This window comes from Silene latifolia, chromosome 11, assembly GCF_048544455.1.
Source record: "Silene latifolia isolate original U9 population chromosome 11, ASM4854445v1, whole genome shotgun sequence".
Lineage (NCBI taxonomy): Eukaryota > Viridiplantae > Streptophyta > Magnoliopsida > Caryophyllales > Caryophyllaceae > Silene > Silene latifolia.
Window position 1 is genome coordinate 3,181,163 of NC_133536.1, and position 23,425 is coordinate 3,204,587.

The 23,425-nt window shown below is 44.5% G+C and overlaps 1 protein-coding gene across 1 annotated transcript; it reads left to right on the forward strand.

Moving 5' to 3' along the window:
• The first annotated feature begins 7,715 nt into the window (after positions 1–7,715).
• On the forward strand, positions 7,716–8,326 carry LOC141612598 (uncharacterized). The gene is made up of 2 exons (XM_074431409.1): positions 7,716–8,243; positions 8,312–8,326. The coding sequence occupies exons 1-2, from the start codon at positions 7,716–7,718 to the stop codon at positions 8,324–8,326; spliced, it is 543 nt and encodes a 180-aa protein (XP_074287510.1).
• The last annotated feature ends 15,099 nt before the right edge of the window (positions 8,327–23,425 follow it).

The following is a 23,425-nucleotide window of genomic DNA, read 5'->3' on the forward strand; positions in this document are numbered from 1 at the left end:
TTCAACCATGCTCGATGGTTCTGGTCGATCTCGGACCGGGTGTGTCTTTGTATCCGGAAGGATTTTAATTTTGAAGCGACGACTCTCACCCTTTCTAGATACCTTGTCGTCCTATGGTCCCGAGCCTTGTGCTCTCCTTTGATCTGGTTGGTCAATAAGAGCGAATATGTTTTCACCACGACATGCTCCGCCCCGGCGGTTCTGGCTAGCCTGACTCCGGTTATCACTGCCTCGTACTTGGATTCGTTGTTTGAGGTCAATGAGGTAAGCTTCAAGGTGTGCTCTAACACGTCTCCGTTTGGGCTAAGAATAACGATGCTGGCCTTCGAGCTATCCGTCGAGGAAGGGCCGTTGGTGTTTATCTCCCATACGTCGGGTTCCTTCTCATTCTTCGAGGCGAGCTTATGTGCTTCCCCCCGGTCCGAGACGTATATCAATGTCAAGGCCCGGATGGAAATTACGGCGTCGGTTTCACTCAAAGTGACCCGGCCTATGAGCACGCAGGCGGATGTGCCGTCGATAACTATAAATTCAGACATAACATTCATGGTCATGCAGTTCCCTCGCCGAACCTCACCGGCAGCCCCGACCGACCCTGTGGGTACCAGGCCGACCCTTTAAAAGTCTGTACGGCGGGTTGGTGCGGGGGCTCAAATCTTCGACTCTCGACCGAGGCCGAGAAAGCATTCTTTGTACATAATGTTTGTGTAGGCGCCGTGTCAATCGGCACCTCTTCACCAAGTGGTTGGCTATGTCTAGGTGGACCGTAAGTGGGTCATTTGTGAAGAGCGACGACTCCCTCGTAGTCCTTCTTCCCAATGGTCATATCGGGGATATTGGAAGCGGGGGTGGCTGTGTTGGGCACAAAGTTGATGGTCTGACACGGTTCATTCAGGTGCTGTTTGTGCCCATGAGCGGACCCACCATTCTCGTCGCCCTCGATGATAGCATGGATTACTCCTATTCGTTCGAAGACGGACTTGCTATGCGACCCGCCGGCAACATATTTACCGAGGCTCCCCTTTCGGATCAGTTCCTCAATGGCATTCTTCAGATGTCGGCAGTCGTTGGTTAAGTGACCGTTGTGGCCGTGGTACTCACAGTACTGGCTCGTGTCACCGTCACTCCTCGGCCTAGGGGGTCTTTCCCACCTCTGGCCCTCGTTCTTGCTCAACGCGAAGACCTCGGCGGCCGATACGACTAGGGGGGTGTGGTCATCGTACCGTTTTTTGTAATACGTTCCCGAGCTCCCCCCGGCATCCGCCGAGTTCTGTTTCCTGGCATATTTGTCCGACCGTGACCTATTATTCTCACGGCGTTTTTCGTCGGACCGTGACCCGTTGCTGCCACGGCGTCCTTCATCCGGGTTGTCCTCCCGGTGGCTCTTCTTTTCTGAGTGCTCGGCCTCGCTGGGGCCTACCCAGGTCTTGTGATAGTCCTCTACCTTGATGGCCTGGTCGGCCATCTTCCTAGCGGTGTCCAGGTTCAGGCCTCCGCACTTGATGAGTTCATTTTTCAAGTCTCCCCTTGGGAGGCCTTTCATCAGCGCGAAGGCCGCCAATTCGGGATTAATTTCTCGAATCTGCTGGACCTTTCCGTCGAACCTCTTCACATAGCTTCGTAGAGACTCGCCCCCTCCTGTTTGATAGTTAGGAGGTCCGACGTCTCCACGGCCCTCCTCTTGTTGCAAGAGTATTGGGCTAGAAAGGCGTCCCTTAGGTCGGCGTAATAGTATATCGAGCCGTCGGGGAGCCCCTTGTACCAACTTTGAGCCATCCCATGCAAAGTTGTTGGGAAGACTCGGCACTGAGACCTCATCGGGCTGCTCCCATACCGACATGTAAGACTCGAAAGCCTCAGCGTGGTCGGGTGGATCACTATCTCCTTTGTATGATAGGGGTGGCAACTTGAGCTTAGTTGGCACCTGGACTTCTAGGACGTAGGCGTTGAGGGGGCTGCCCGACCACGTGTCGAACGACACGCGCGATCGGCTCCTCGCATTTCTAATCCGGCTCCTCTCCTCGTAGCGGGAAGGACTCCTTCTCCGACTCGGACTTCTCCTCCAACTCGCCGAGTCGAACTCCTCCGGTTCCTTTGGGGTAAGCCTCGTTCGTGTTATGGGACGCCTGTCCTCCCATGAGTGCGGGAAGGACTTAGGTCTACCACGCCCACTTTGGGCTCCCCTGGCGACTTGGCTGGGTCGGCTTCTCCCAGTGCTCCGTTCAAATTTCTCGGAGTCACGTTTTGGGCCTTGGTCTCTGGCGGTTTCCGCCGCTCTTGTCGGCGTGACAGTGTGAGCAGGCGTATCACTGATTAGGTCCAGAACCATTTTCAGTTTTGCTATGTCAACCACATGTCCCATGATGGTGACCTGGTTGGCTGGCAACGGCGTGTCCGGCATTATTGGCATCCCGAACTCCGGTTGGATTACTCCGCCGGTGGAGGATTGCACGACTCCAGAATTGTTGAAAGTATCATCGTGGTAGAACGCGGTTTCGTCGGTCACGACTGCGTCTTGTTGTTTTGACATCTTAGCTTTTTGGGTGAGTTTTTGTTATTTATTTTTTTTTTTGTTGTTTGGGAATGAATGTGACTAGCTTCTAGTGTCTTTCCCACAGACGGCGCCAATTGTTCCGGGTGTAATTCCAGAGCAAGTATAGTTACCACCCGTGGCTTGTTGAATGATGTCTTGAGCTGGATTCTCCTTTGGTCTTAATCGTTCCTCTCGGCCTCTCCTGCAACAATGAACGAACTGAGGGCTTGGCTTTGTGCCAAGCGAACTCACTCCGACGCTCAAGTCAGTAAGCTTAAAGGATAAGTTGTTACTTGGCTGAATGTGTATTGTAGAGAGATAAGGAAGATATTACCAGATGAATAGTGTATTTAGGTTTAGTTGTGTATTCGTTGGATTCTTTCCTCAATGAAGGTTGAGGAGTATTTATAGGCTTTCCCCTTTTGTCACGTAGTGGCCAAGTGGCCAAGTGGCTAGCAGGTGGAAAGACTGATCTACCCCTCGGCCGAGGTTTCTATGGCAGGCCGGCGGGCCCTGTTGACTCACTGCCGAGGGGTCTTGGATACGAGTACGCGGGTATGTGCCCCGGCTGGCCGGTTGTCATACCGAGACCCAGGCTGACCGGCCGATGGGCTGCATCGGCTAGGCTATCCAAGTCGTTGACTTGCTGTGGATATCTTTGACCTTGCTCAATATGTCGACTTGGTCAGCGGTGCAGAATATGCCCCATCACCAGCATTCGCCGAAACTCGGATTATCGTGAAAAATGTGTTAAAGCTCGTTATTTGAGGCTGAAATCGAACAGGTTGATTCCTGAAAAGAGCTCGGACGCATGATTGAAAAACAGGGAGAAAAAGAAACATGGTCCCAGCACGACCTTCCGAACGGTGAATTTGAAGTGTATAATACACGGTTTTTCGGGATTACGGGGTCTCGGAACAAAATTCTCCGGAAATCACATAGAACGTTCCTCGGGTCAGATAAAGCGGCCACGCAAAGTTTGAGCACCAACGGAAGACATTTGGGGGTGCCGGTTTGCCACAAACCCGCATTCGCCGAAACTCTGATTATCGTGAAAAATGTGTTAAAGCTCGTTATTTGAGGTGAAATCGAACAGGTTGATTCCTGAAATCGAACAGGTTGATTCTGCAATGAGCTTGGATGCGTGATGGAAAACAGGAGATAAAGAAACAGTGGTCCGGTGACGACCTTCCGAACTAGTGAAATGAAGTGTATAATACACGGTTTTCAGATTTAGGGGACCCGAACAAAATTCTCGGAAATCAAATAGAAAGTTACTCGGTGTCGATGAAGCGGACACGCAAAGTTTTAGCTCTAACGGAAGACATTTGGGTTGCCGGTGTGCCACAAACCAGCATTCGTCGAAACTCGGATTATCGTGAAAAATGTGTTAAAGCTCGTTATTTGAGGCTGAAATCGAACAGGTTGATTCATGAAATCGAACAGGTTGATTCATGAAATCGAACAGGTTGATTCTGCAATGAGCTTGGACGCGTGATGGAAAAACAGGAGATAAAGAAAAGTGGTCCTGACGACCTTCCGAAACAAGTTAAATTGAAGTGTATAATACACGGTATTTCGGGATTTCGGGGTCCCGGAACAAAATTCTCCGGAAATCACATAGAAAGTTCCTCGGGTCAGATAAAGCGGTCACGCAAAGTTTGAGCACCAACGGAAGATATTTGGACGTGCTGGTGTGCCACAAACCAAAGATTGCCGAAACTCGGATTATCGTGAAAAATGTGTTAAAGCTCGTTATTTGAGGTGAAATCGAACAGGTTGATTCCTGAAATGAGCTCGGACGCGTGATTGAAAAACAGGGAGAAAAAGAAACGGGGTCCAAGACGACCTTCCGAACTAGGTGAAATTGTAATACACGGGTTTTTCGGGATTCCGGGGTCCCGGAACAAAATTCTTCGGAAATCACATAGAAATTTACTCGGGTCAGATAAAGCGGCCACGTAAAGTTTTAACACCTAAGGAAGACATTTGGGGGTGCGGTGTGCAAAAACCGAAGATTCGCCGAAACTCGGATTATCGTGAAAAATGTGTTAAAGCTTATTATTTGAGGCTGAAATCGAACAGGTTGATTCCTGAAATCGAACAGGTTGATTCCTGAAATGAGCTCGGACACGTGATTGAAAAACAGGGAGAAAAAGAAACAGTGGTCCGACGACCTTCCGAACTTTGAAATTGAAGTGTATAATACACGTTTTGAGATTCCGGGTCCTGGAACAAAATTCTCCGAAATAACATAGAAAGTTCCTCAAAGTCGAGAAAAAGCGCCACGCAAAGTTTGAGCACCAACGGAAGACATTTGGGGGTGTCGGTGTGCCACAAACCCGCATTCGACGAAACTCGGATTATCGTGAAAAATGTGTTAAAGCTCGTTATTTGAGGTGAAATCGAACAGGTTGATTCCTGAAATCGAACAGGTTGATTCCTGAAATAAGCTCGGACACGTGCTTGAAAAACAGGAGAAAAAAACAGTGGTGCAGTACGACCTTCCGAACGGTGAAATTGAAGTGTATAATACACGGTTTTTCGGGATTCAGGGTCCTGGAACAAAATTCTCCGGAAATCACATAGAAAGTTCCTCGGGTCGAATAAAGCGGCCACGCAAAGTTTGAGCACCAACGGATGACATTTGGGGGTGTCGGTGTGCCACAAACCAAAGATTCGCCGAAACTCTGATTATCGTGAAAAATGTGTTAAAGCTCGTTATTTGAGGTGAAATCGAACAGCCGATTCGTGAAATGAGCTCGGACACGTGATTGAAAACAGGAGAAAAAGAAACAGGTCCCAGACGACCTTCCGAATAAAGTGAAATTGTAATACACGGTTTTTCGTGATTCCGGGGTCCCGGAACAAAATTTTCCGAAAATCACATAGAAAGTTCCTCGGGTCAGATAAAGCGGCCACGCAAGGTTTTAGCTCCAACGGAAGAAATTTGGGGTGCGGTGTGCCACAAACGAGCATTCGCCGAAACTCGGATTATCGTGAAAATGTGTTAAAGCTCGTTATTTGAGGTTGAAATCGAACAAAGTTGATTCTTGAAATCTTACGGGTTGATTCTGAAATGAGCTCGGACGCGTGATTGAAAACGGGAGAAAAAGAAAGGGGCTCCGGTACGACCTTCCGATTGGTGAAATTGAAGTGTATAATACACGGAACAACATTCTCTCGGAAATCACATAGAAAGTTCCCGGTTCGGATAAAGCGGCCACGCAAAGTTTGAGCACCAACGGAAGACGTTTGGAGGTGCCGGTGTGCCACAAACCCGCATTCGCCGAAACTCGAATTATCGTGAAAAAGGTGTTAAAGCTCGTTATTTGAGGTCAAATCGAACAAGGTTGATTCTGAAATCGAACAAGGTTGATTCCTAAAATGAGCTCGGACGCATGATTGAAAAACAGGAGAAAAAAAAGCGGGGCCGATACGACCTTCCGAACTATTTGAAATTGAAGTGTATATAATACACGGTTTTGTGGGATTCCGGGGTCCCGGAACAAAATTCTCCGGAAATCACATAGAAAGTTTCTCGGGTCAGATAAAGCGGCCACACAAAGGTTGAACACCAACGGAAGATATTTGGAGGCGCCGGTGTGCCACAAACCAAAGATTGCCGAAACTCGGATTATCGTGAAAAATGTGTTAAAGCTAGTTATTTGAGGCTGAAATCGAAAAGGTTGATTCTTGAAATGAGCTCGGACACGTGATTGAAAAACATGGAGAAAATGAAACAGGGTCCGGTATGACCTTCCGAACAGTAGAAATTGAAGTGTATAATACACAATGCTTTTTTTTTTTTTTTTTTTTTTTTTTTTTTTTTAAAAAAAGATGAATGGAAAGAGAGAGAAGGCGATTAGAGAGAGAAGGCGATTTTTCTTCGTCATCTGCATTGGCGAAACGTAGGAAAAACGTTAATAATAATAAACAATCATCTGAAAATAATACTTCATCATCTACTAATAATCACAAAACTACTAGTACTACGCTACATAATACGTAATGAGGGAGATTGTCCGAGGTGTCTCGAGTGAGAGTTCAAGGCGGCCGAGCTTCGGGCTTTCAATCGAATAAGGAATTATTGCCGATTTCGAGAATTGATGAGTGAAGAGGAAGGTTGTATTGAGGTCACGGGAAGGGGAGTTAAATGCCCGATTACACTCGGTAAGCCTATTCTCAAAATTGATCGTGCGGATGTTCAACCCGAGCTGGATTTACGGGTTCTCCTCGGTCTTTTGTTATGTTCTTGGTGCAAATCCACCTGGTTCGGTAGTGAATGGTTTTGTTCGTCGATTGTGGAAGAATTTGTCGATTGATAAGGTGTCTTTCCTTGCAAATGGTTTATGCTTGGTTCGATTCCTTAAGCCTGAAGATAAGGTTACTGCTCTTCAATCTGGTCCTCTTTTCCTTGATAGTAAACCTTTTATTGTCAAGGATTGGAAGCCTGATTCTAAGTTGTGTAAGGAGAAACCTGATGCTGTTGCTATTTGGGTTCGTTTTCATGATTTAGATTTTAAGTATTGGGGATCTGCGTTACCTAAAGTTGCAGGGCTGGTAGGGAAGCCTATCAAGTGTGATACAGCAACGAAGGAGAAGGAATTTCTAGGATATGCATAGTTTCTTGTAGAGGTCAAGGTTGGTTTGTCATTGCTTGACAATGTTGAGTTCCTGGATGAGAATGGAGTTTTGCAGAAACAACAGGTGTTTTATGAGTGGAAACCCTTGGTCTGTACTCGATGCCATGGCATAGGACATGATGAGGACATGTGTAGGAAGGCTGGAGGGGCCAAGAAACCTACTGTTGTTAAGAAGGTCTGGGTTCCTAAAGTCGTGCCTAAGCCCAAGGTTGCCGAGGTTCATCACCAGAAACAGGACAGTGTGGAGGGGCCATTACCTACTTTTGATCCTGCAACAGTGGTGACTCCAATGCCATACCAGGGAACTGTCCTCAATTCTATCACCCCTGCTAGAATGTTACCTCATAGAAGGGAAGGGATTCAGAGTGGACCTACCTTTTTGGAGGCAGTAAACAATTCCTTGAGGAGGAATATTCTGAATAGCTTGGGGAAGGGGAGGTTTGCCATCAACATTAATCATGGATAGGATAGGTTTTTGGAATGTTAGAGGACTCAATAAATGGAATAAGCAAGGTGATGTTAGACATTTCTTGCATATGAATAATGTAGGGTTTTTTGGCCTTATAGAAACAAGGGTCAAAACCATTAATGTTAATAAAGTTCAACAAGGGCTAGGCTCTCACTGGCAGTTCTTGAATAATAATGACATTTTAGATAGAGGTAGAATCTGGGTCTTGTGGGATGCATCTCAGTTTTCCGTGGTTGAACTTGGCAAGGAAATTCAGGTTGTGCATTTGAGGGTGACTCACTTGAGCTCTGGATTCAGCTGGGTTCACTCTTTGGTTTATGGCTGTAAAAAAGATAGTGAAAGGGTTGATCTCTGGAACTCTCTGAAGCAGCTAAAGCAGAGTTTAGTGGATCCTTGGTTAATAATGGGTGACTTCAATAATGTTCTTCACTCTGATGAACGAATTGGCTCTCCTATAACCCAGGCTGAGGTTCAGGGTTTCCAGGACTGTGTTGATGAATGTGGGCTTTATGATGTTCGACTTGGTGCTTTTTTTACCTGGAATAACAAACAGGAAGGTGTGGCTAGGGTGTTTAGTCGTATTGACCGAGTTATGGTTAATGATCGTGGATCATTCGGGGCCCTTCGGGACTACTGTTGCACAATGGTGTCCTTTACGATTAGTGCAAGGACTTATAAATCTCTAAAAGGATCAAAGGGTATACTTTTATATTACAATCAGTTGGTCCACGTTTATCAATAACGGTTGGCTTGCTAGATAAGTTTGACGTTATTGTCATACAGATGGCGGTGATCAACTGGTCCCTAAAAGTCACACCTATAGGATACGTTTGAGAGATGTGACGGTATGAAAATACAGTCATGTTGATGCCTAATATGACTAACCGATTAGTCGAGTTATTGACTAGTAATTGGTCAAACGCGATGTTGAGATAATTATTTAATACGGATTAAATAATAATGGCTAAGACGAATTAAGCAGTTAATTCGTAAATTGAATATAAACGATTTATATTTAATTAATGTATATTGAATTAATTAATTATACAATATTGTCTTTGTCGGACAAGTATTAATATATCGATTGAGTCATGTTGCTAGTTGATATTTTAATAACCGATAACCGATGACAATTTATAATAAAACGCGTCGTATATTTTTTAGCGAGACGAGTCGGATCACGAGTCAAAATAAGGAGAAAGTGGAAAGCCCACTCTCTCCTCTTGAGACCCGCGGACCGAGGCTAACAAAAGAGAGGCTCTCTCTCTTTTGTAACCCAAGCAATTCATTTGTCTAAAAACTAGGGTTTTGGAAAAATTCCTCTGAAACCTAGATCTCACATCTAGAAAAACTCACAACAAGTTCTCTCGATATTGCAAGGCAATTAGAGAATACTTTCTAGCACAAGGGGCATAGTCTCAGACGGTCTTGGGTGCAACAATTAGGAGGAAATCTACGTTGATTTCTGTTCATTTTGCCGAATTGCACTAGGACCCGAGGTTGATTCTTTACTTTTATCGTTTCTCTTGTATTTATGTTTTATGACCATAATTCACATGTAAATTTGCGTTATAATCCTTAAAATTTAAGGGAATTTTACGGATAATTTCCCACAAGTGGTATCAGAGCGAGGCCACGTAAATTTTCATTGTGATTTTTCATAAAAACGATTTGAGACGATCTTGTTTTGTCTAGAAAACCGTGCGGCTGGAATTTTCATTTTGGTTGTTTTCTGTTTTTGAAAACCGTGTCATGTTTACACACGGCAGATCTTTTGCTTTCGTTTTATTTTACATATTGTTATTTTATACGGAGATTGTAGCAATATGTCAAGTTTTGAGCATTGTAAATTTGATTTGATGCGGTTTTGATCAAAATTGATATGTTTTTGTTTCGTCAAATCGATTTTCACGAGGGTTTTAAAGTTTCAGCTTGTTTTTCCTCTCGATCGAGCATCTTTCCTGTCGATCGAGAGCTTTTCAGTGATGTTTTCGTTCGATCGAGCACTTGCTTTACTCGATCGACCTCTTTTAAAACCCCACTGCTCGATCGAGAAGTCCTCGTACTCGATCGAGCAGTATTGCTAATATAAGTCCTCGATCGACCACGAGTTCTGTCGATCGAGTACTTCCTGTTTGGCAAACCTCTCGATCGAATGGCAGCTTCATTCGATCGAGCTCTTTTGTTCCTCGATCGAGAACTTTTTGTCCCTGGATCGAGGGATTTCGTTTTTGGCAGCGTTAAAATTTATTTCTTTTGTTTTAAATTTTATTTTTGGCCATAAAATGTACTTTATACGGATATTGTACACTCGCTTGATAGTGAAACGGTTCACTCACGTACCATATAGTTATTTTAAAGCGATTTAAAATAACGGATTGTCATGAATTAAAAGGTGGTTTGGATAAATTTAACATAATTACGGAATTATGTCACGAATAAATTTGTTTTAGTTGATGCATTTTATTTATCGTTATTGTTGAATGCCTTGAATGTTTTTAATTACGTATTTATTTATTTTACAATCGGTTGTAACTTAGTGTGGCCTTAGTAGAACGTGTTACCGTAATGATGGAACACGGTCATGGATGTATTTTGAGATCTCGTATCTCCGTTTTGGATTTTTCAATTGTAATTACAGTTTTTATTTAGAATGTAAATAGGTTTATTTTTGTAAATTTTAAATTGTAATTTTGAGAAGACCAAAGATGGAGAATCGGATGCTCACTCCCGCTACAAGGATCAAGTTGGAACATCAAGACAAGCTTCCCGGGTCCAACGGTGGATTCCAAAGTTGTTTTATGTTCTTTTTATTAGGATAGGCCACACTAGGAATTTTATTTACGTATTGCATTCTTTTATTTATTTTTCGTAACGATTATATGCATCATATTCCGCCTAAAACCAAACCACCTAATTTATAGCATGAAAACTGACTCATATAGAGGTCACGCGTTAGTTTTCTTTGATATACAGATATCACTCGTTTTTATAAGCCATCACCTAAATTAATTCATTCACGTAATGCTAGTTATTCGTTCACTTAAAATGAATTAAAACTAAGTTGATGGGATCTTCCTCGTATAACCAAAAATTGAGAACAGTCTTTATAGGTCAAACTCCGATGAATCCCTTCTTCGTCGGTAGGCATAATATGACCCCTTCTACGTCGGGTAAGTTGGAACTGATTGACCTATTTTATCTCAACACTATGGTCACTCGTACGATCCTGTGATTATGGTGGACTATAGATAGGATTTACGGAAATCTATCGACCGAGAGTTCTTACGGAAGAACTAGCTAAAAGTTTGGCTTATCAATTTATGGAAATTGAGTCTTGGGATCACTTGTATCATTCTTGAGGGAGATCAATTATGCAAGTGCAATGAGTCTACACGATTAGAATGAATTTTAAATAGACTTAAATCACCTCGATGAGTTGCTTATTTCGTTTTTGTTTTCCTTTGTTTTTCAGTGTAGATCACGAACATTTAAACTGCTAATAACGAAATGGCTGGTCCTACTAACGACCCAATGCCAAGTGCCACAATGGACCGTGAGTCCTGGCTTCGGATCTTCATGAATCAGATGAATCAGTCTACTTGACTGAAGAATGATGGATCAAACTTCGCGGACTGGGAGGCGGCATTACGGAATGCCGCCGCCGACGGAAGCTCAAATATCTAATAGATCCCATCCCGGCAAACCCAGGTCCCACGGCTAGAGCTAACGAGATCGCCAAGTTTAACGATTTCGGTATGGAAGCGGGTGCGATAAAGAACGTACTCATTTTTGCAATGGAACCCAATTTGCAGAAACGCTTCATAGCCCATGGTGCAAACAAGATTTTCACCACGCTCACAAAGGAATTCTCGAAAGCACCGAGAATCGTGACCTATGAGCATACCACTCGCTTCTTTGATGCGAGACTCCAGAAGGGCCAACCGGTTAGCCCACACATTCTCAGCATGATTGAGAATGTCGAGAGACTGGAGGCGCTTGATTGTAAAATCAGCGAGAACATTGTGATTGACCGCATGCTTCATTGTGATTGACCGCATGCTTCATTCACTCCATTTTAGCGAGACGAGTCGGATAACGAGTCAAAATAAGGAGAAAGTGGAACGCTTAAGCTTGCATACTTTCTTAGGATGTAAAGGAGAAAAAGAAACAGTGGTCCCATGACGACCTTCCGAACGGTGAAATTGAAGTGTATAATACACGGTTTTCGGGTTTCGCGGTCTCGAACAAAATTCTCCGCAAATCACATAGAAAGTTCCTCGGGTCAGATAAAGCGGCCACGCAAAGTTTGAGCACCAACGGAAGACATTTGGGGTGCGGTGTGCCACAAACCAGCATTCGCCGAAACTCGGATTATCGAGAAAAATGTGTTAACGCTCAGTATTTGAGGCTCAAATCAAATAGGTTGATTCCTGAAATGAGCTCGGACGCGTGATTGAAAAACAGGGAGAAAAAGAAACAGGGTCCGGTACGACCTTCCGAACGGCTGAAATTGAAGTGTATAATACACGGTTTTCGGATTAGGGGTCTCGGAACAAAATTCTCCGAGAAATCACATAGAAAGTTCCTCGGGTCAGATAAAGCAACCACTCAAAGTTTGAGCACCAACGGATGACATTTGGGGGTGCCGGTGTGCCACAAACCCGCATTCGCCGAAACTCGGATTATCGGGAAAAATGTGTCAAAGCTTGTTATTAGAGGCTGAAATCGAACAGGTTGATTCCTGAAATCGAACAGGTTGATTCCTGAAATGAGGTCGGACGCGTGATTGAAAAACAGGGAGAAAAAAAAATAGGGACCAGAACGACCTTCCGAACGGCTGAAATTGAAGTGTATAATACACGGTTTTTCGGGATTCCGGGGTCCCGGAACAAAATTCTCCGGAAATCACATAGAAAGTTCCTCGGGTCAGATAAAGCGGCCACGCAAAGTTTGAGCACCAACGGAAGACATTTGGGGGTGCCGGTGTGCCACAAACCAGCATTCGTCGAAACTCGGATAATCGTGGAAAATGTGTTAAAGCTCGTTATTTGAGGCTGAAATCGAACAAAGGTTGATTCCTGAAATGAGCTCGGACGCGTGATTGAAAAACAGGAGAAAAAAAACAGGTCCGTACGACCTTCCGAACGGTGAAATTGAAGTGTATAATACACGGTTTTCTAAGTTTCGCGGTCTCGGAACAAAATGCTCCGCAAATCACATAGAAAGTTCCTCGGGTCAGATAAAGCGGCCACGCAAAGTTTGAGCACCAACGGAAGACATTTGGGGGTGCGGTGTGCCACAAACCAAAGATTCGCCGAAACTTGGATTATCGTGAAAAATGTGTTAAAGCTCGGTATTTGAGGCTCAAATCGAATAGGTTGATTCTGAAATGAGCTCGGACGCGTGATTGAAAAACAGGGAGAAAAAGAAACAGGTCCGTCGACCTTCCGAACGGCTGAAATTGAAGTGTATAATACACGGTTTTCGATATTCGGGGTCTCGAAACAAAATTTTCCGAGAAATCACATAGAAAGTTCCTCGGGTCAGATAAAGCGACCACTCAAAGTTTGAGCACCAACGAAAGACATTTGGGGGTGCCGATGTGCCACAAACACGCATTCGCCGAAACTCGGATTATCGTGAAAAATGTGTCAAAGCTCGTTATTTGAGGCTGAAATCGAACAGGTTGATTCCAAAAATCGAATAGGTTGATTTCTGAAATGAGCTCGGACGTGTGATTGAAAAACAGGGAGAAAAAGAAACATAGCCCAGTACGACCTTCCGAACGGTTGAAATTGAAGTGTATAATACACGGTTTTTCGAGATTCCTAGGTCCCGGAACAAAATTCTCCGGAAATCACATAGAAAGTTCCTCGGGTCAGATAAAGTGGCCTTGCAAAGTTTGAGCAACAACGGAAGACATTTGGGGGTGCCGGTGTGCCACAAACCAGCATTGGCGAAACTCGGATTATCGTGAAAATGTGTTAAAGCTCGTTATTTGAGGCTGAAATCGAACAGATTGATTCCTGAAATGAGCTCAGACGCGTGAATAATAAACAGTGAGAAAAATAAACCGGGTCAGGTACGACCTTCCGAACAGGTAAAATTGAAGTGTATAATACACGGTTTTTCGGGATTCCGGGGTCCCGGAACAAAATTCTCCGGAAATCACATTGAAAGTTCCTCGGGTTAGATAAAGCGGTCAGGCAAAGTTTGAGCACCAACGGAAGACATTTGGGTGTGCCGGTGTGCCACAAACCAGCATTCCGCGAAACTCGGATAATCGTGGAAAATGTGTTAAATCTCGTTATTTGAGGCTGAAATCGAACAGGTTGATTCCTGAAATGAGCTCGGACGCGTGATTGAAAAACAGGGAGAAAAAGAAACAGGGTCCGGTACGACCTTCCGAACGGCTGAAATTGAAGTGTATAATACACGGTTTTTCGGGTTTCCGCGGTCTCGGAACAAAATGCTCCGCAAATCACATAGAAAGTTCCTCGGGTCAGATAAAGCGGCCACGCAAAGTTTGAGCACCAACGGAAGACATTTGGGGGTGCCGGTGTGCCACAAACCAGCATTCGCCGAAACTTGGATTATCGTGAAAAATGTGTTAACGCTCAGTATTTGAGGCTCAAATCGAATAGGTTGATTCCTGAAATGAGCTCGGACGCGTGATTGAAAAACAGGGAGAAAAAGAAACAGGGTCCGGTACGACCTTCCGAACGGCTGAAATTGAAGTGTATAATACACGGTTTTTCTAGATTCCGGGGTCTCGAAACAAAATTTTCCGAGAAATCACATAGAAAGTTCCTCGGGTCAGATAAAGCGACCACTCAAAGTTTGAGCACCAACGAAAGACATTTGGGGGTGCCGATGTGCCACAAACACGCATTCGCCGAAACTCGGATTATCGTGAAAAATGTGTCAAAGCTCGTTATTTGAGGCTGAAATCGAACAGGTCGATTCCTAAAATCGAATAGGTTGATTCCTGAAATGAGCTCGGACGTGTGATTGAAAAACAGGGAGAAAAAGAAACATAGCCCAGTACGACCTTCCGAACGGTTGAAATTGAAGTGTATAATACACGGTTTTTCGAGATTCCTAGGTCCCGGAACAAAATTCTCTGGAAATCACATAGAAAGTTCCTCGGGTCAGATAAAGTGGCCTTGCAAAGTTTGAGCAACAACGGAAGACATTTGGGGGTGCCGGTGTGCCACAAACCAGCATTGGCGAAACTCGGATTATCGTGAAAATGTGTTAAAGCTCGTTATTTGAGGCTGAAATCGAACAGATTGATTCCTGAAATGAGCTCGACGCGTGAATAATAAACAAGTGAGAAAAATAAACCGGTCGCACGACCTTCCGAATGGTAAAATTGAAGTGTATAATACACGGTTTTTCGGGATTCCGGGGTCCCGGAACAAAATTCTCCGGAAATCACATTGAAAGTTCCTCGGGTTAGATAAAGCGGTCAGGCAAAGTTTGAGCACCAACGGAAGACATTTGGGTGTGCCGGTGTGCCACAAACCAGATTCCGCGAAACTCCGGATTATCGTGAAAAAGTGTTAAATCTCGTTATTTGAGGTGAAATCGAATGGGTTGATTCCGAAATGAGATCGGACGCGTGATTGAAAAACAGGAGGAGGAAAAGAAACAGGATCCGCTACGACCTTCCGAACGATCGAAATTGACGTTTGTATAATACACGGTTTTCGGGATTCGCGGTCTCGGAACAAAATGCTCCGCAAATCACATAGAAAGTTCCTCGGGTCAGATAAAGCGGCCACGCAAAGTTTGAGCACCAACGGAAGACATTTGGGGGTGCCGGTGTGCCACAAACCAGCATTCGCCGAAACTTGGATTATCGTGAAAAATGTGTTAACGCTCAGTATTTGAGGCTCAAATCGAATAGGTTGATTCCTGAATGAGCTCGGACGCGTGATTGAAAAACAGGGAGAAAAAGAAACAGTGGTCCGCACGACCTTCCGAACTAATTTGAAATTGAAGTGTATAATACACGGTTTTCGAGATTAGGGGTCTCAAACAAAATTTTCCGAGAAATCACATAGAAAGTTCCTCGGGTCAGATAAAGCGACCACTCAAAGTTTGAGCACCAACGAAAGACATTTGGGGGTGCCGATGTGCCACAAACACGCATTCGCCGAAACTCGGATTATCGTGAAAAATGTGTCAAAGCTCGTTATTTGAGGCTGAAATCGAACAGGTTGATTCCTAAAATCGAATAGGTTGATTCCTGAAATGAGCTCGGACGTGTGATTGAAAAACAGGGAGAAAAAGAAACATAGCCCAGTACGACCTTCCGAACGGTTGAAATTGAAGTGTATAATACACGGTTTTTCGAGATTCCTAGGTCCCGGAACAAAATTCTCCGGAAATCACATAGAAAGTTCCTCGGGTCAGATAAAGTGGCCTTGCAAAGTTTGAGCAACAACGGAAGACATTTGGGGGTGCCGGTGTGCCACAAACCAGCATTGGCGAAACTCGGATTATCGTGAAAATGTGTTAAAGCTCGTTATTTGAGGCTGAAATCGAACAGATTGATTCCTGAAATGAGCTCAGACGCGTGAATAATAAACAGTGAGAAAAATAAACCGGGTCAGGTACGACCTTCCGAACAGGTAAAATTGAAGTGTATAATACACGGTTTTTCGGGATTCCGGGGTCCCGGAACAAAATTCTCCGGAAATCACATTGAAAGTTCCTCGGGTTAGATAAAGCGGTCAGGCAAAGTTTGAGCACCAACGGAAGACATTTGGGTGTGCCGGTGTGCCACAAACCAGCATTCCGCGAAACTCGGATTATCGTGAAAAAAGTGTTAAATCTCGTTATTTGAGGCTGAAATCGAACAGGTTGATTCCTGAAATGAGCTCGGACGCGTGATTGAAAAATAGGGAGAAAAAGAAACAGGGTCCGGTACGACCTTCCGAACGGCTGAAATTGAAGTGTATAATACACGGTTTTTCGGGATTCCGGGGTCCCGGAACAAAATTCTCCGGAAATCACATAGAAAGTTCCTCGGGTCAGATAAAGCGGCCACGCAAAGTTTGAGCACCAACGGAAGACATTTGGGGGTGCCGGTGTACCACAAACCAGCATTGGCGAAACTCGGATTATCGTGAAAATGTGTTATAGCTCGTTATTTGAGGCTGAAATCGAACAGGTTGATTCCTGAAATGAGCTCAGACGCGTGAATAAAAAAACTGGAGATAAATAAACTGGGTCAGGTACGACCTTCCGAACGGTTAAAATTGAAGTGTATAATACACGGTTTTTCGGGATTCCGGGGTCCCGGAACAAAATTCTCCGGAAATCACATAGAGAGTTCCTCGAATTAGATAAATCGGCCACGCAAAATTTGAGCAACAAACGAAGACATTTGGGGGTGCCGGTGTGGCACAAACTAGAATTCGCCGAAACTCGGATTATAGTGAAAAATGTGTTAAAGCTCGTTATTTGAGGCTGAAATCGAAAAGGTTGTTTCCCGAAATCGAACAGGTTGATTCTGAAATGAGCTCGGACGCGTGATTGAAAAACAGGGAGAAAAAGAAACAGTGGTCCGATGCACGACCTTCCGAACGGTCGAAATTGAAGTGTATAATACACGGTTTTTGGGATTTTGAGTCCCGAACAAAATTCTCCGGAAATCACATAGAAACTTCCTCGGGTCAAATAAAGCGGCCACGCAAAGTTTGAGCACCACATAAGACATTTGGGGGTGCCGGTGTGCCACAAACCAAAGATTCACGAAACTCGGATTATCGTGAAAAATGTGTTAAAACTCGTTATTTGAGGTCGAAATCGAACGGGTTGATTCGAAATCAAAAAAGGTTGATTCCTGAAATGAGGTCGGACGCGTGATTGAAAAACAGGAGAAAAAGATACCGGGTCCAGACGACCTTCCGAACGGCCGAAATTGAAGTGTATAATACACGATTTTCGGGATTCGTGGTCCCGGAACAAAATTCTCCGAAATCACATAGAAAGTTCCTCGGGTTAGATAAAGCGGTCACGCAATGTTTGAGCACCAACGGAAGACATTTGGGAGTGCCGGTGTGCCAAAAACCAGCATTCGCCGAAACTCGGATTATCGTGAAAAATGTGTTAAAGCTCGTTATTTGAGGTGAAAATAAAGTTGATTCCGAAATCGAACAGGTTGATTCCTGAAATGAGCTCGGACGCGTGATTGAAAAACGAGAGAAAAAGAAACACGGTCGCACGACCTTCCGAACTTGAAATTGAAGTGTATAATACACGGTTTTTCGGGATTCCGGTCCCGGAACAAAATTCTCCGGAAATCACATAGAAAGTTCTCGGGTCGAGAAAGCGGCCACGCAAAGTTTGAGCACCAACGGCAGACATTTGGGGGTGCCGGTGTGCCACAAACCAAGATTCGCCGAAACTCGGATTATCGTGAAAAATGTGTTAAAGCTCGTTATTTGAGACTCGAAATCGATAAGGTTGATTCCTGAAATCGAACAGGTTGATTTCTGAAATGAGTTTCGCACGCGTGATTGAAAACAGGGGAGAAAAAGAAACAGTGGTCTGCACGACCTTCCGAACGGGTGAAATCAGAGTGTATAATACACGGTTTTTCGGATTTGGGGTCCGGAACAAAATTCTCCGGAAATCACATAGAAACTTCCACGGGTCAAATAAAGCGGCCACGCAAAGTTTGAGCACCACATAAGATATTAGGGGTGCGGTGTGGCACAAACCAAAGATTTGCCGAAACTCGGATTATCGTGAAAAATGTGTTAAAGCTCGTTATTTGAGGTGAAATCGAACAAAGTTGATTCCGAAATCAAACAGGTTGATTCTGAAATGAGATCGGACGCGTGATTGAAAAACAGAGAGAAAAAGAAAAGGGTCCGTACGACCTTTCGAACGACTGAAATTGACGTTTGAATAACACACGGTTTTTCGGGATTTCGGGGTCCCGGAACAAAATTCTCTTGAAATCACATAGAAAGTTCCTCGGGTCAGATAAAGCGGTCACGCAATCTTTGAGCACCAACGGAAGACATTTGGGGGTGCCGGTGTGCCACAAACCAGCATTTGCCGAAACTCGTATTATCGTGAAAATGTGTTAAAGCTCGTTATTTGAGGCTGAAATCGAACAGGTTGATTCCTGAAATCGAACAGGTTGATTCCTGAAATGAGCTCGGACGCGTGAATAAAAAACAGGGATAAAAATAAACCGGGTCCGGTACGACCTTCTGAACGGCTGAAATTGAAGTGTATAATACACGGTTTTTCGGAATTCCGGGGGTCCCGGAACAAAATTCTCCGGAAGTCACATAGAAAGTTCCTCGGGTTAGATAAAGCGGTCACGCAAAGTTTGAGCACCAACGGAAGACATATGGGGGTGCCGGTGTGCCAAAAACCAAAGATTCGCCGAAACTCGGATTATCGTGAAAAATGTGTTAAAGCTCGTTATTTAAGGTGAAATCGAACAGGTTGATTCCTGAAATCGAACAGGTTGATTCTGAAATGAGCTCGGACGCATGAATAAAAACAGGGATAAAAATAAACCGGGTCCGGCACGACCTTCCGAACTAAATTGAAGTGTATAATACACGGTTTTTGAAGTCAGGGGTCCGGAACAAAATTCTCCGGAAGTCACATAGAAAGTTCCTCGGGTTAGATAAAGCGGTCACGCAAAGTTTGAGCACCAACGGAAGACATATGGGGGTGCCGGTGTGCCAAAAACCAGCATTCGCCGAAACTCGGATTATCGTGAAAAATGTGTTAAAGCTCGTTATTTGAGGCTGAAATCGAACGGGTTGATTCCTGAAATCGAACGGATTGATTCCTGAAATGAGCTCGGACGCGTGATTGAAAAAACAGGGAGAAAAAGAAACAGGGTCCGGTACGACCTTCCGAACGGCTGAAATTGAAGTGTATAATACACGGTTTTTCGGGATTCCGGGGTCCCGGAACAAAATTCTCCGGAAATCAAATAGAAAGTTCCTCGGGTCAGATAAAGCGGCCACGCAAAGTTTGAGCACCAACGGAAGACATTTAGGGGTGCCGGTGTGCCACAAACCAGCATTCGCCGAAACTCGGATTATCGTGAAAAATGTGTTAAAGCTCGTTATTTGAGGCTGAAATCGAACAAAGTTGATTCCGAAATCGAACAGGTTGATTTGAAATGAGCTCGTACGCGTGATTGAAAACAGGAGAAAAAGAAAATGGTCCGGTTCGACCTTCCGAGCATTTGAAATGAAGTGTATAATACACGGTTTTTCGGGATTTCGGGGTCCTGGAACAAAATTCTACGGAAATCACATAGAAACTTCTTCGGGTCAAATAAAGCGGCCACGCAAAGTTTAAGCACCACAAAAGACATTTGGGGAAACTCGGATTATCGTGAAAAATGTGTTAAAGCTCGTAATTTGAGGCTGAAATCGAACAGGTTGATTCCTAAAATCAAACAGGTTGATTCCTGAAATGAGCTCGGTCGCGTGATTGAAAAACAGGGAGAAAAATAAACAGGTTGCATTTCGACCTTTCGAACGACCGAAATTGACGTTTGAATAATACACGGTTTTTCCGGATTTCGGGGTCCCGGAACAAAATTCTCCGGAAATCACATAGAAACTTCCACGGGTCAAATAAAGCGGCCACGCAAAGTTTGAGCACCACATAAGACATTTGGGGGTGGCGGTGTGGCACAAACCAGCATTCGCCGAAACTCGGATTATCGTGAAAAATGTGTTAAAGCTCGTTATTTGAGGCTGAAATCGAACAGGTTGATTCCTGAAATAAAACGGGTTGATTCCTGAAATGAGCTCGAACGCGTGATTGAAAAACAGAGAGAAAAAGAAACAGGGTCCGGTACGACCTTTCGAACGACTGAAATTGACGTTTGAATAATACACGGTTTTTCGGGATTTCGGTGTCCTGGAACAAAATTCTCTTGAAATCACATAGAAAGTTCCTCGGGTCAGATAAAGCGGCCACGCAATCTTTGAGCACCAACAGAAGACATTTGGGGGTGCCGGTGTGCCACAAACCAGCATTTGCCGAAACTCGTATTATCGTGAAAATGTGTTAAAGCTCGTTATTTGAGGCTGAAATCGAACAGGTTGATTCTGAAATCAAACAGGCTGATTTCTGAAATGAGCTCAGACGCGTGAATAAAAAATAGGGAGAAAAATAAACCGGGTCCGGTAAGACCTTCCGAACGGCTGAAATTGAAGTGTATAATACACGGGTTTTCGGGATTCCGGGGTCCCGGAACAAAATTCTCCGGAAATCACATAGAAAGTTCCTCGGGTCAGATAAAGCGGTCACGAAAATTTTGAGCACCAACGGAAGACATTTGGGGGTGCCGGTGTGCCACAAACCAGCATTTGCCGAAACTCGGATTATCGTGAAAATGTGTTAAATCTCGTTATTTGAGGCTGAAATCGAACAGGTTGATTCCTCAAATAAACTCGGACGCGTGATTGAAAAACAGGGAGAAAAAGAAACTGGGTCCGGTACGACCTTCCGAACGGCTGAAATTGAAGTGTATACTACACGGTTTTTCGGGATTCCAGGTTCACGGAACAAAATTCTACGGAAATCACATAGAAAGTTCCTCGGGTCAGATAAAGCGGCCACGCAAAGTTTGAGCACCAACGGAAGACATTTGGGGGTGTCGGTGTGCCAAAAACCAGCATTCGCCGAAACTCGGATTATCGTGAAAAATGCGTTAAAGCTCATTATTTGAGGCTGAAATCGAACAGGTCGATTCTTGAAATGAGCTCGGACGCGTGATTGAAAAACAGGGAGAAAAAGAAACAGGGTCCGGTACGACCTTCCGAACGGCTAAAATTGAAGTGTATAAGACACGGTTTTTCGGGATTCCGGGGTCCGGATAAAAATTCTCCGGAAATCACATAGAAAGTTCCTCGGGTCGATAAAGCGGCCACGCAAAGTTTGAGCACCAACGAAAGACATTTGGGGGTGCCGGTGTGCAACAAACCAGCAACCGCCGAAACTCGGATTATCTTGAAAAATGTGTAAAAGCTCGTTATTTGAGGCTGAAATCGAACAGGTTGATTCCTGAAATGAGCTCGGACGCGTGATTGAAAAACAGGGAGAAAAAGAAACTGGGTCCGGTACGACCTTCCGAAGGGCTGAAATTGAAGGGTATAATACACCATTTTTCGGGATACCGGGGTCACGGAACAAAATTCTCTGGAAATCACATAGAAAGTTCCTCGGGTCAAATAAAGCGGCCACGCAATCTTTGAGCACCAACGGAAGACATTTGGGGGTGCCGGTGTGCCACAAATCAGCATTTGCCGAAACTCGTCTTATCGTGAAAATGTGTTAAAGCTCGTTATTTGAGGCTGAAATCGAACAGGTTGATTCTGAAATCGAACAGGCTGATTTCTGAAATGAGCTCAGACGCGTGAATAAAAAATAGGGAGAAAAATAAACCGGGTCCGGTACGACCTTCCGAACGGCTGAAATTGAAGTGTATAATACACGGGTTTTCGGGATTCCGGGGTCCCGGAACAAAATTCTCCGGAAATCACATAGAAAGTTCTCGGGTCAGATAAAGCGGTCACGCAATGTTTGAGCACCAACGGAAGACATTTGGGGGTGCCGGTGTGCCACAAACCAGCATTTGCCGAAACTCGGATTATCGTGCAAATGTGTTAAATCTCGTTATTTGAGACTGAAATCGAACAGGTTGATTCCTTAAATAAACTCGAACGCGTGATTGAAAAACAGGGAGAAAAAGAAACTGGGTCCGGTACGACCTTCCGAACGGCTGAAATTGAAGTGTATAATACACGGTTTTTCGTGATTCCAGGGTCACGGAACAAAATTCTACGGAAATCACATAGAAAGTTCCTCGGGTCAGATAAAGCGGCAACGCAAAGTTTGAGCACCAACGGAAGACATTTGGGGGTGCCGGTGTGCCAAAACCAAAGATTCGCCGAAACTCGGATTATCGTGAAAAATGCGTTAAAGCTCATTATTTGAGGCTGAAATCGAACAGGTCGATTTCTGAAATGAGCTCGAACGCGTGATTGAAAAACAGGGAGAAAAAGAAACAGGGTCCGGTACGACCTTCCGAACGGCTAAAATTGAAGTGTATAAGACACGGTTGTTCGGGATTCCGGGGTCCCGGATAAAAATTCTCCGGAAATCACATAGAAAGTTCCTCGGGTCAGATAAAGCGGCCATGCAAAGTTTGAGCACCAACGGCAGACATTTGGGGGTGCCGGTGTGCAACAAATCAGCAACCGCCGAAACTCGGATTATCTTGAAAAATGTGTAAAAGCTCGTTATTTGAGGCTGAAATCGAACAGGTTGATTCCTGAAATGAGCTCGGACGCGTGATTGAAAAACAGGGAGAAAAAGTAACTGGGTCCGGTACGACCTTCCGAACGGCTGAAATTGAAGTGTATAATACACCATTTTTGGGGATACGGGGTCACGGAACAAAATTCTCCTAAATCACATAGAAAGTTCCTCGGGTCGATAAAGCGGCCACGCAAAATTTGAGCACCAACAGAAGACATTTGGGGGTGCCGGTGTGACACAAACCAGCATTTGCCGAAACTCGTCTTATCGTGAAAATGTGTTAAAGCTCGTTATTTGAGGATGAAATCGAACAGGTTGATTCTGAAATCGAACAGGCTGATTTCTGAAATGAGCTCAGACGCGTGAATAAAAAATAGGGAGAAAAATAAACCGGGTCCCGCACGACCTTCCGAACGGTGAAATTGAAGTGTATAATACACGGGT

Bases quoted from the DNA above. Each gene is read 5' to 3' on its own strand.
- LOC141612598 (XM_074431409.1), top strand. From the start codon at position 7,716: ATGAATAATGTAGGGTTTTTTGGCCTTATAGAAACAAGGGTCAAAACC.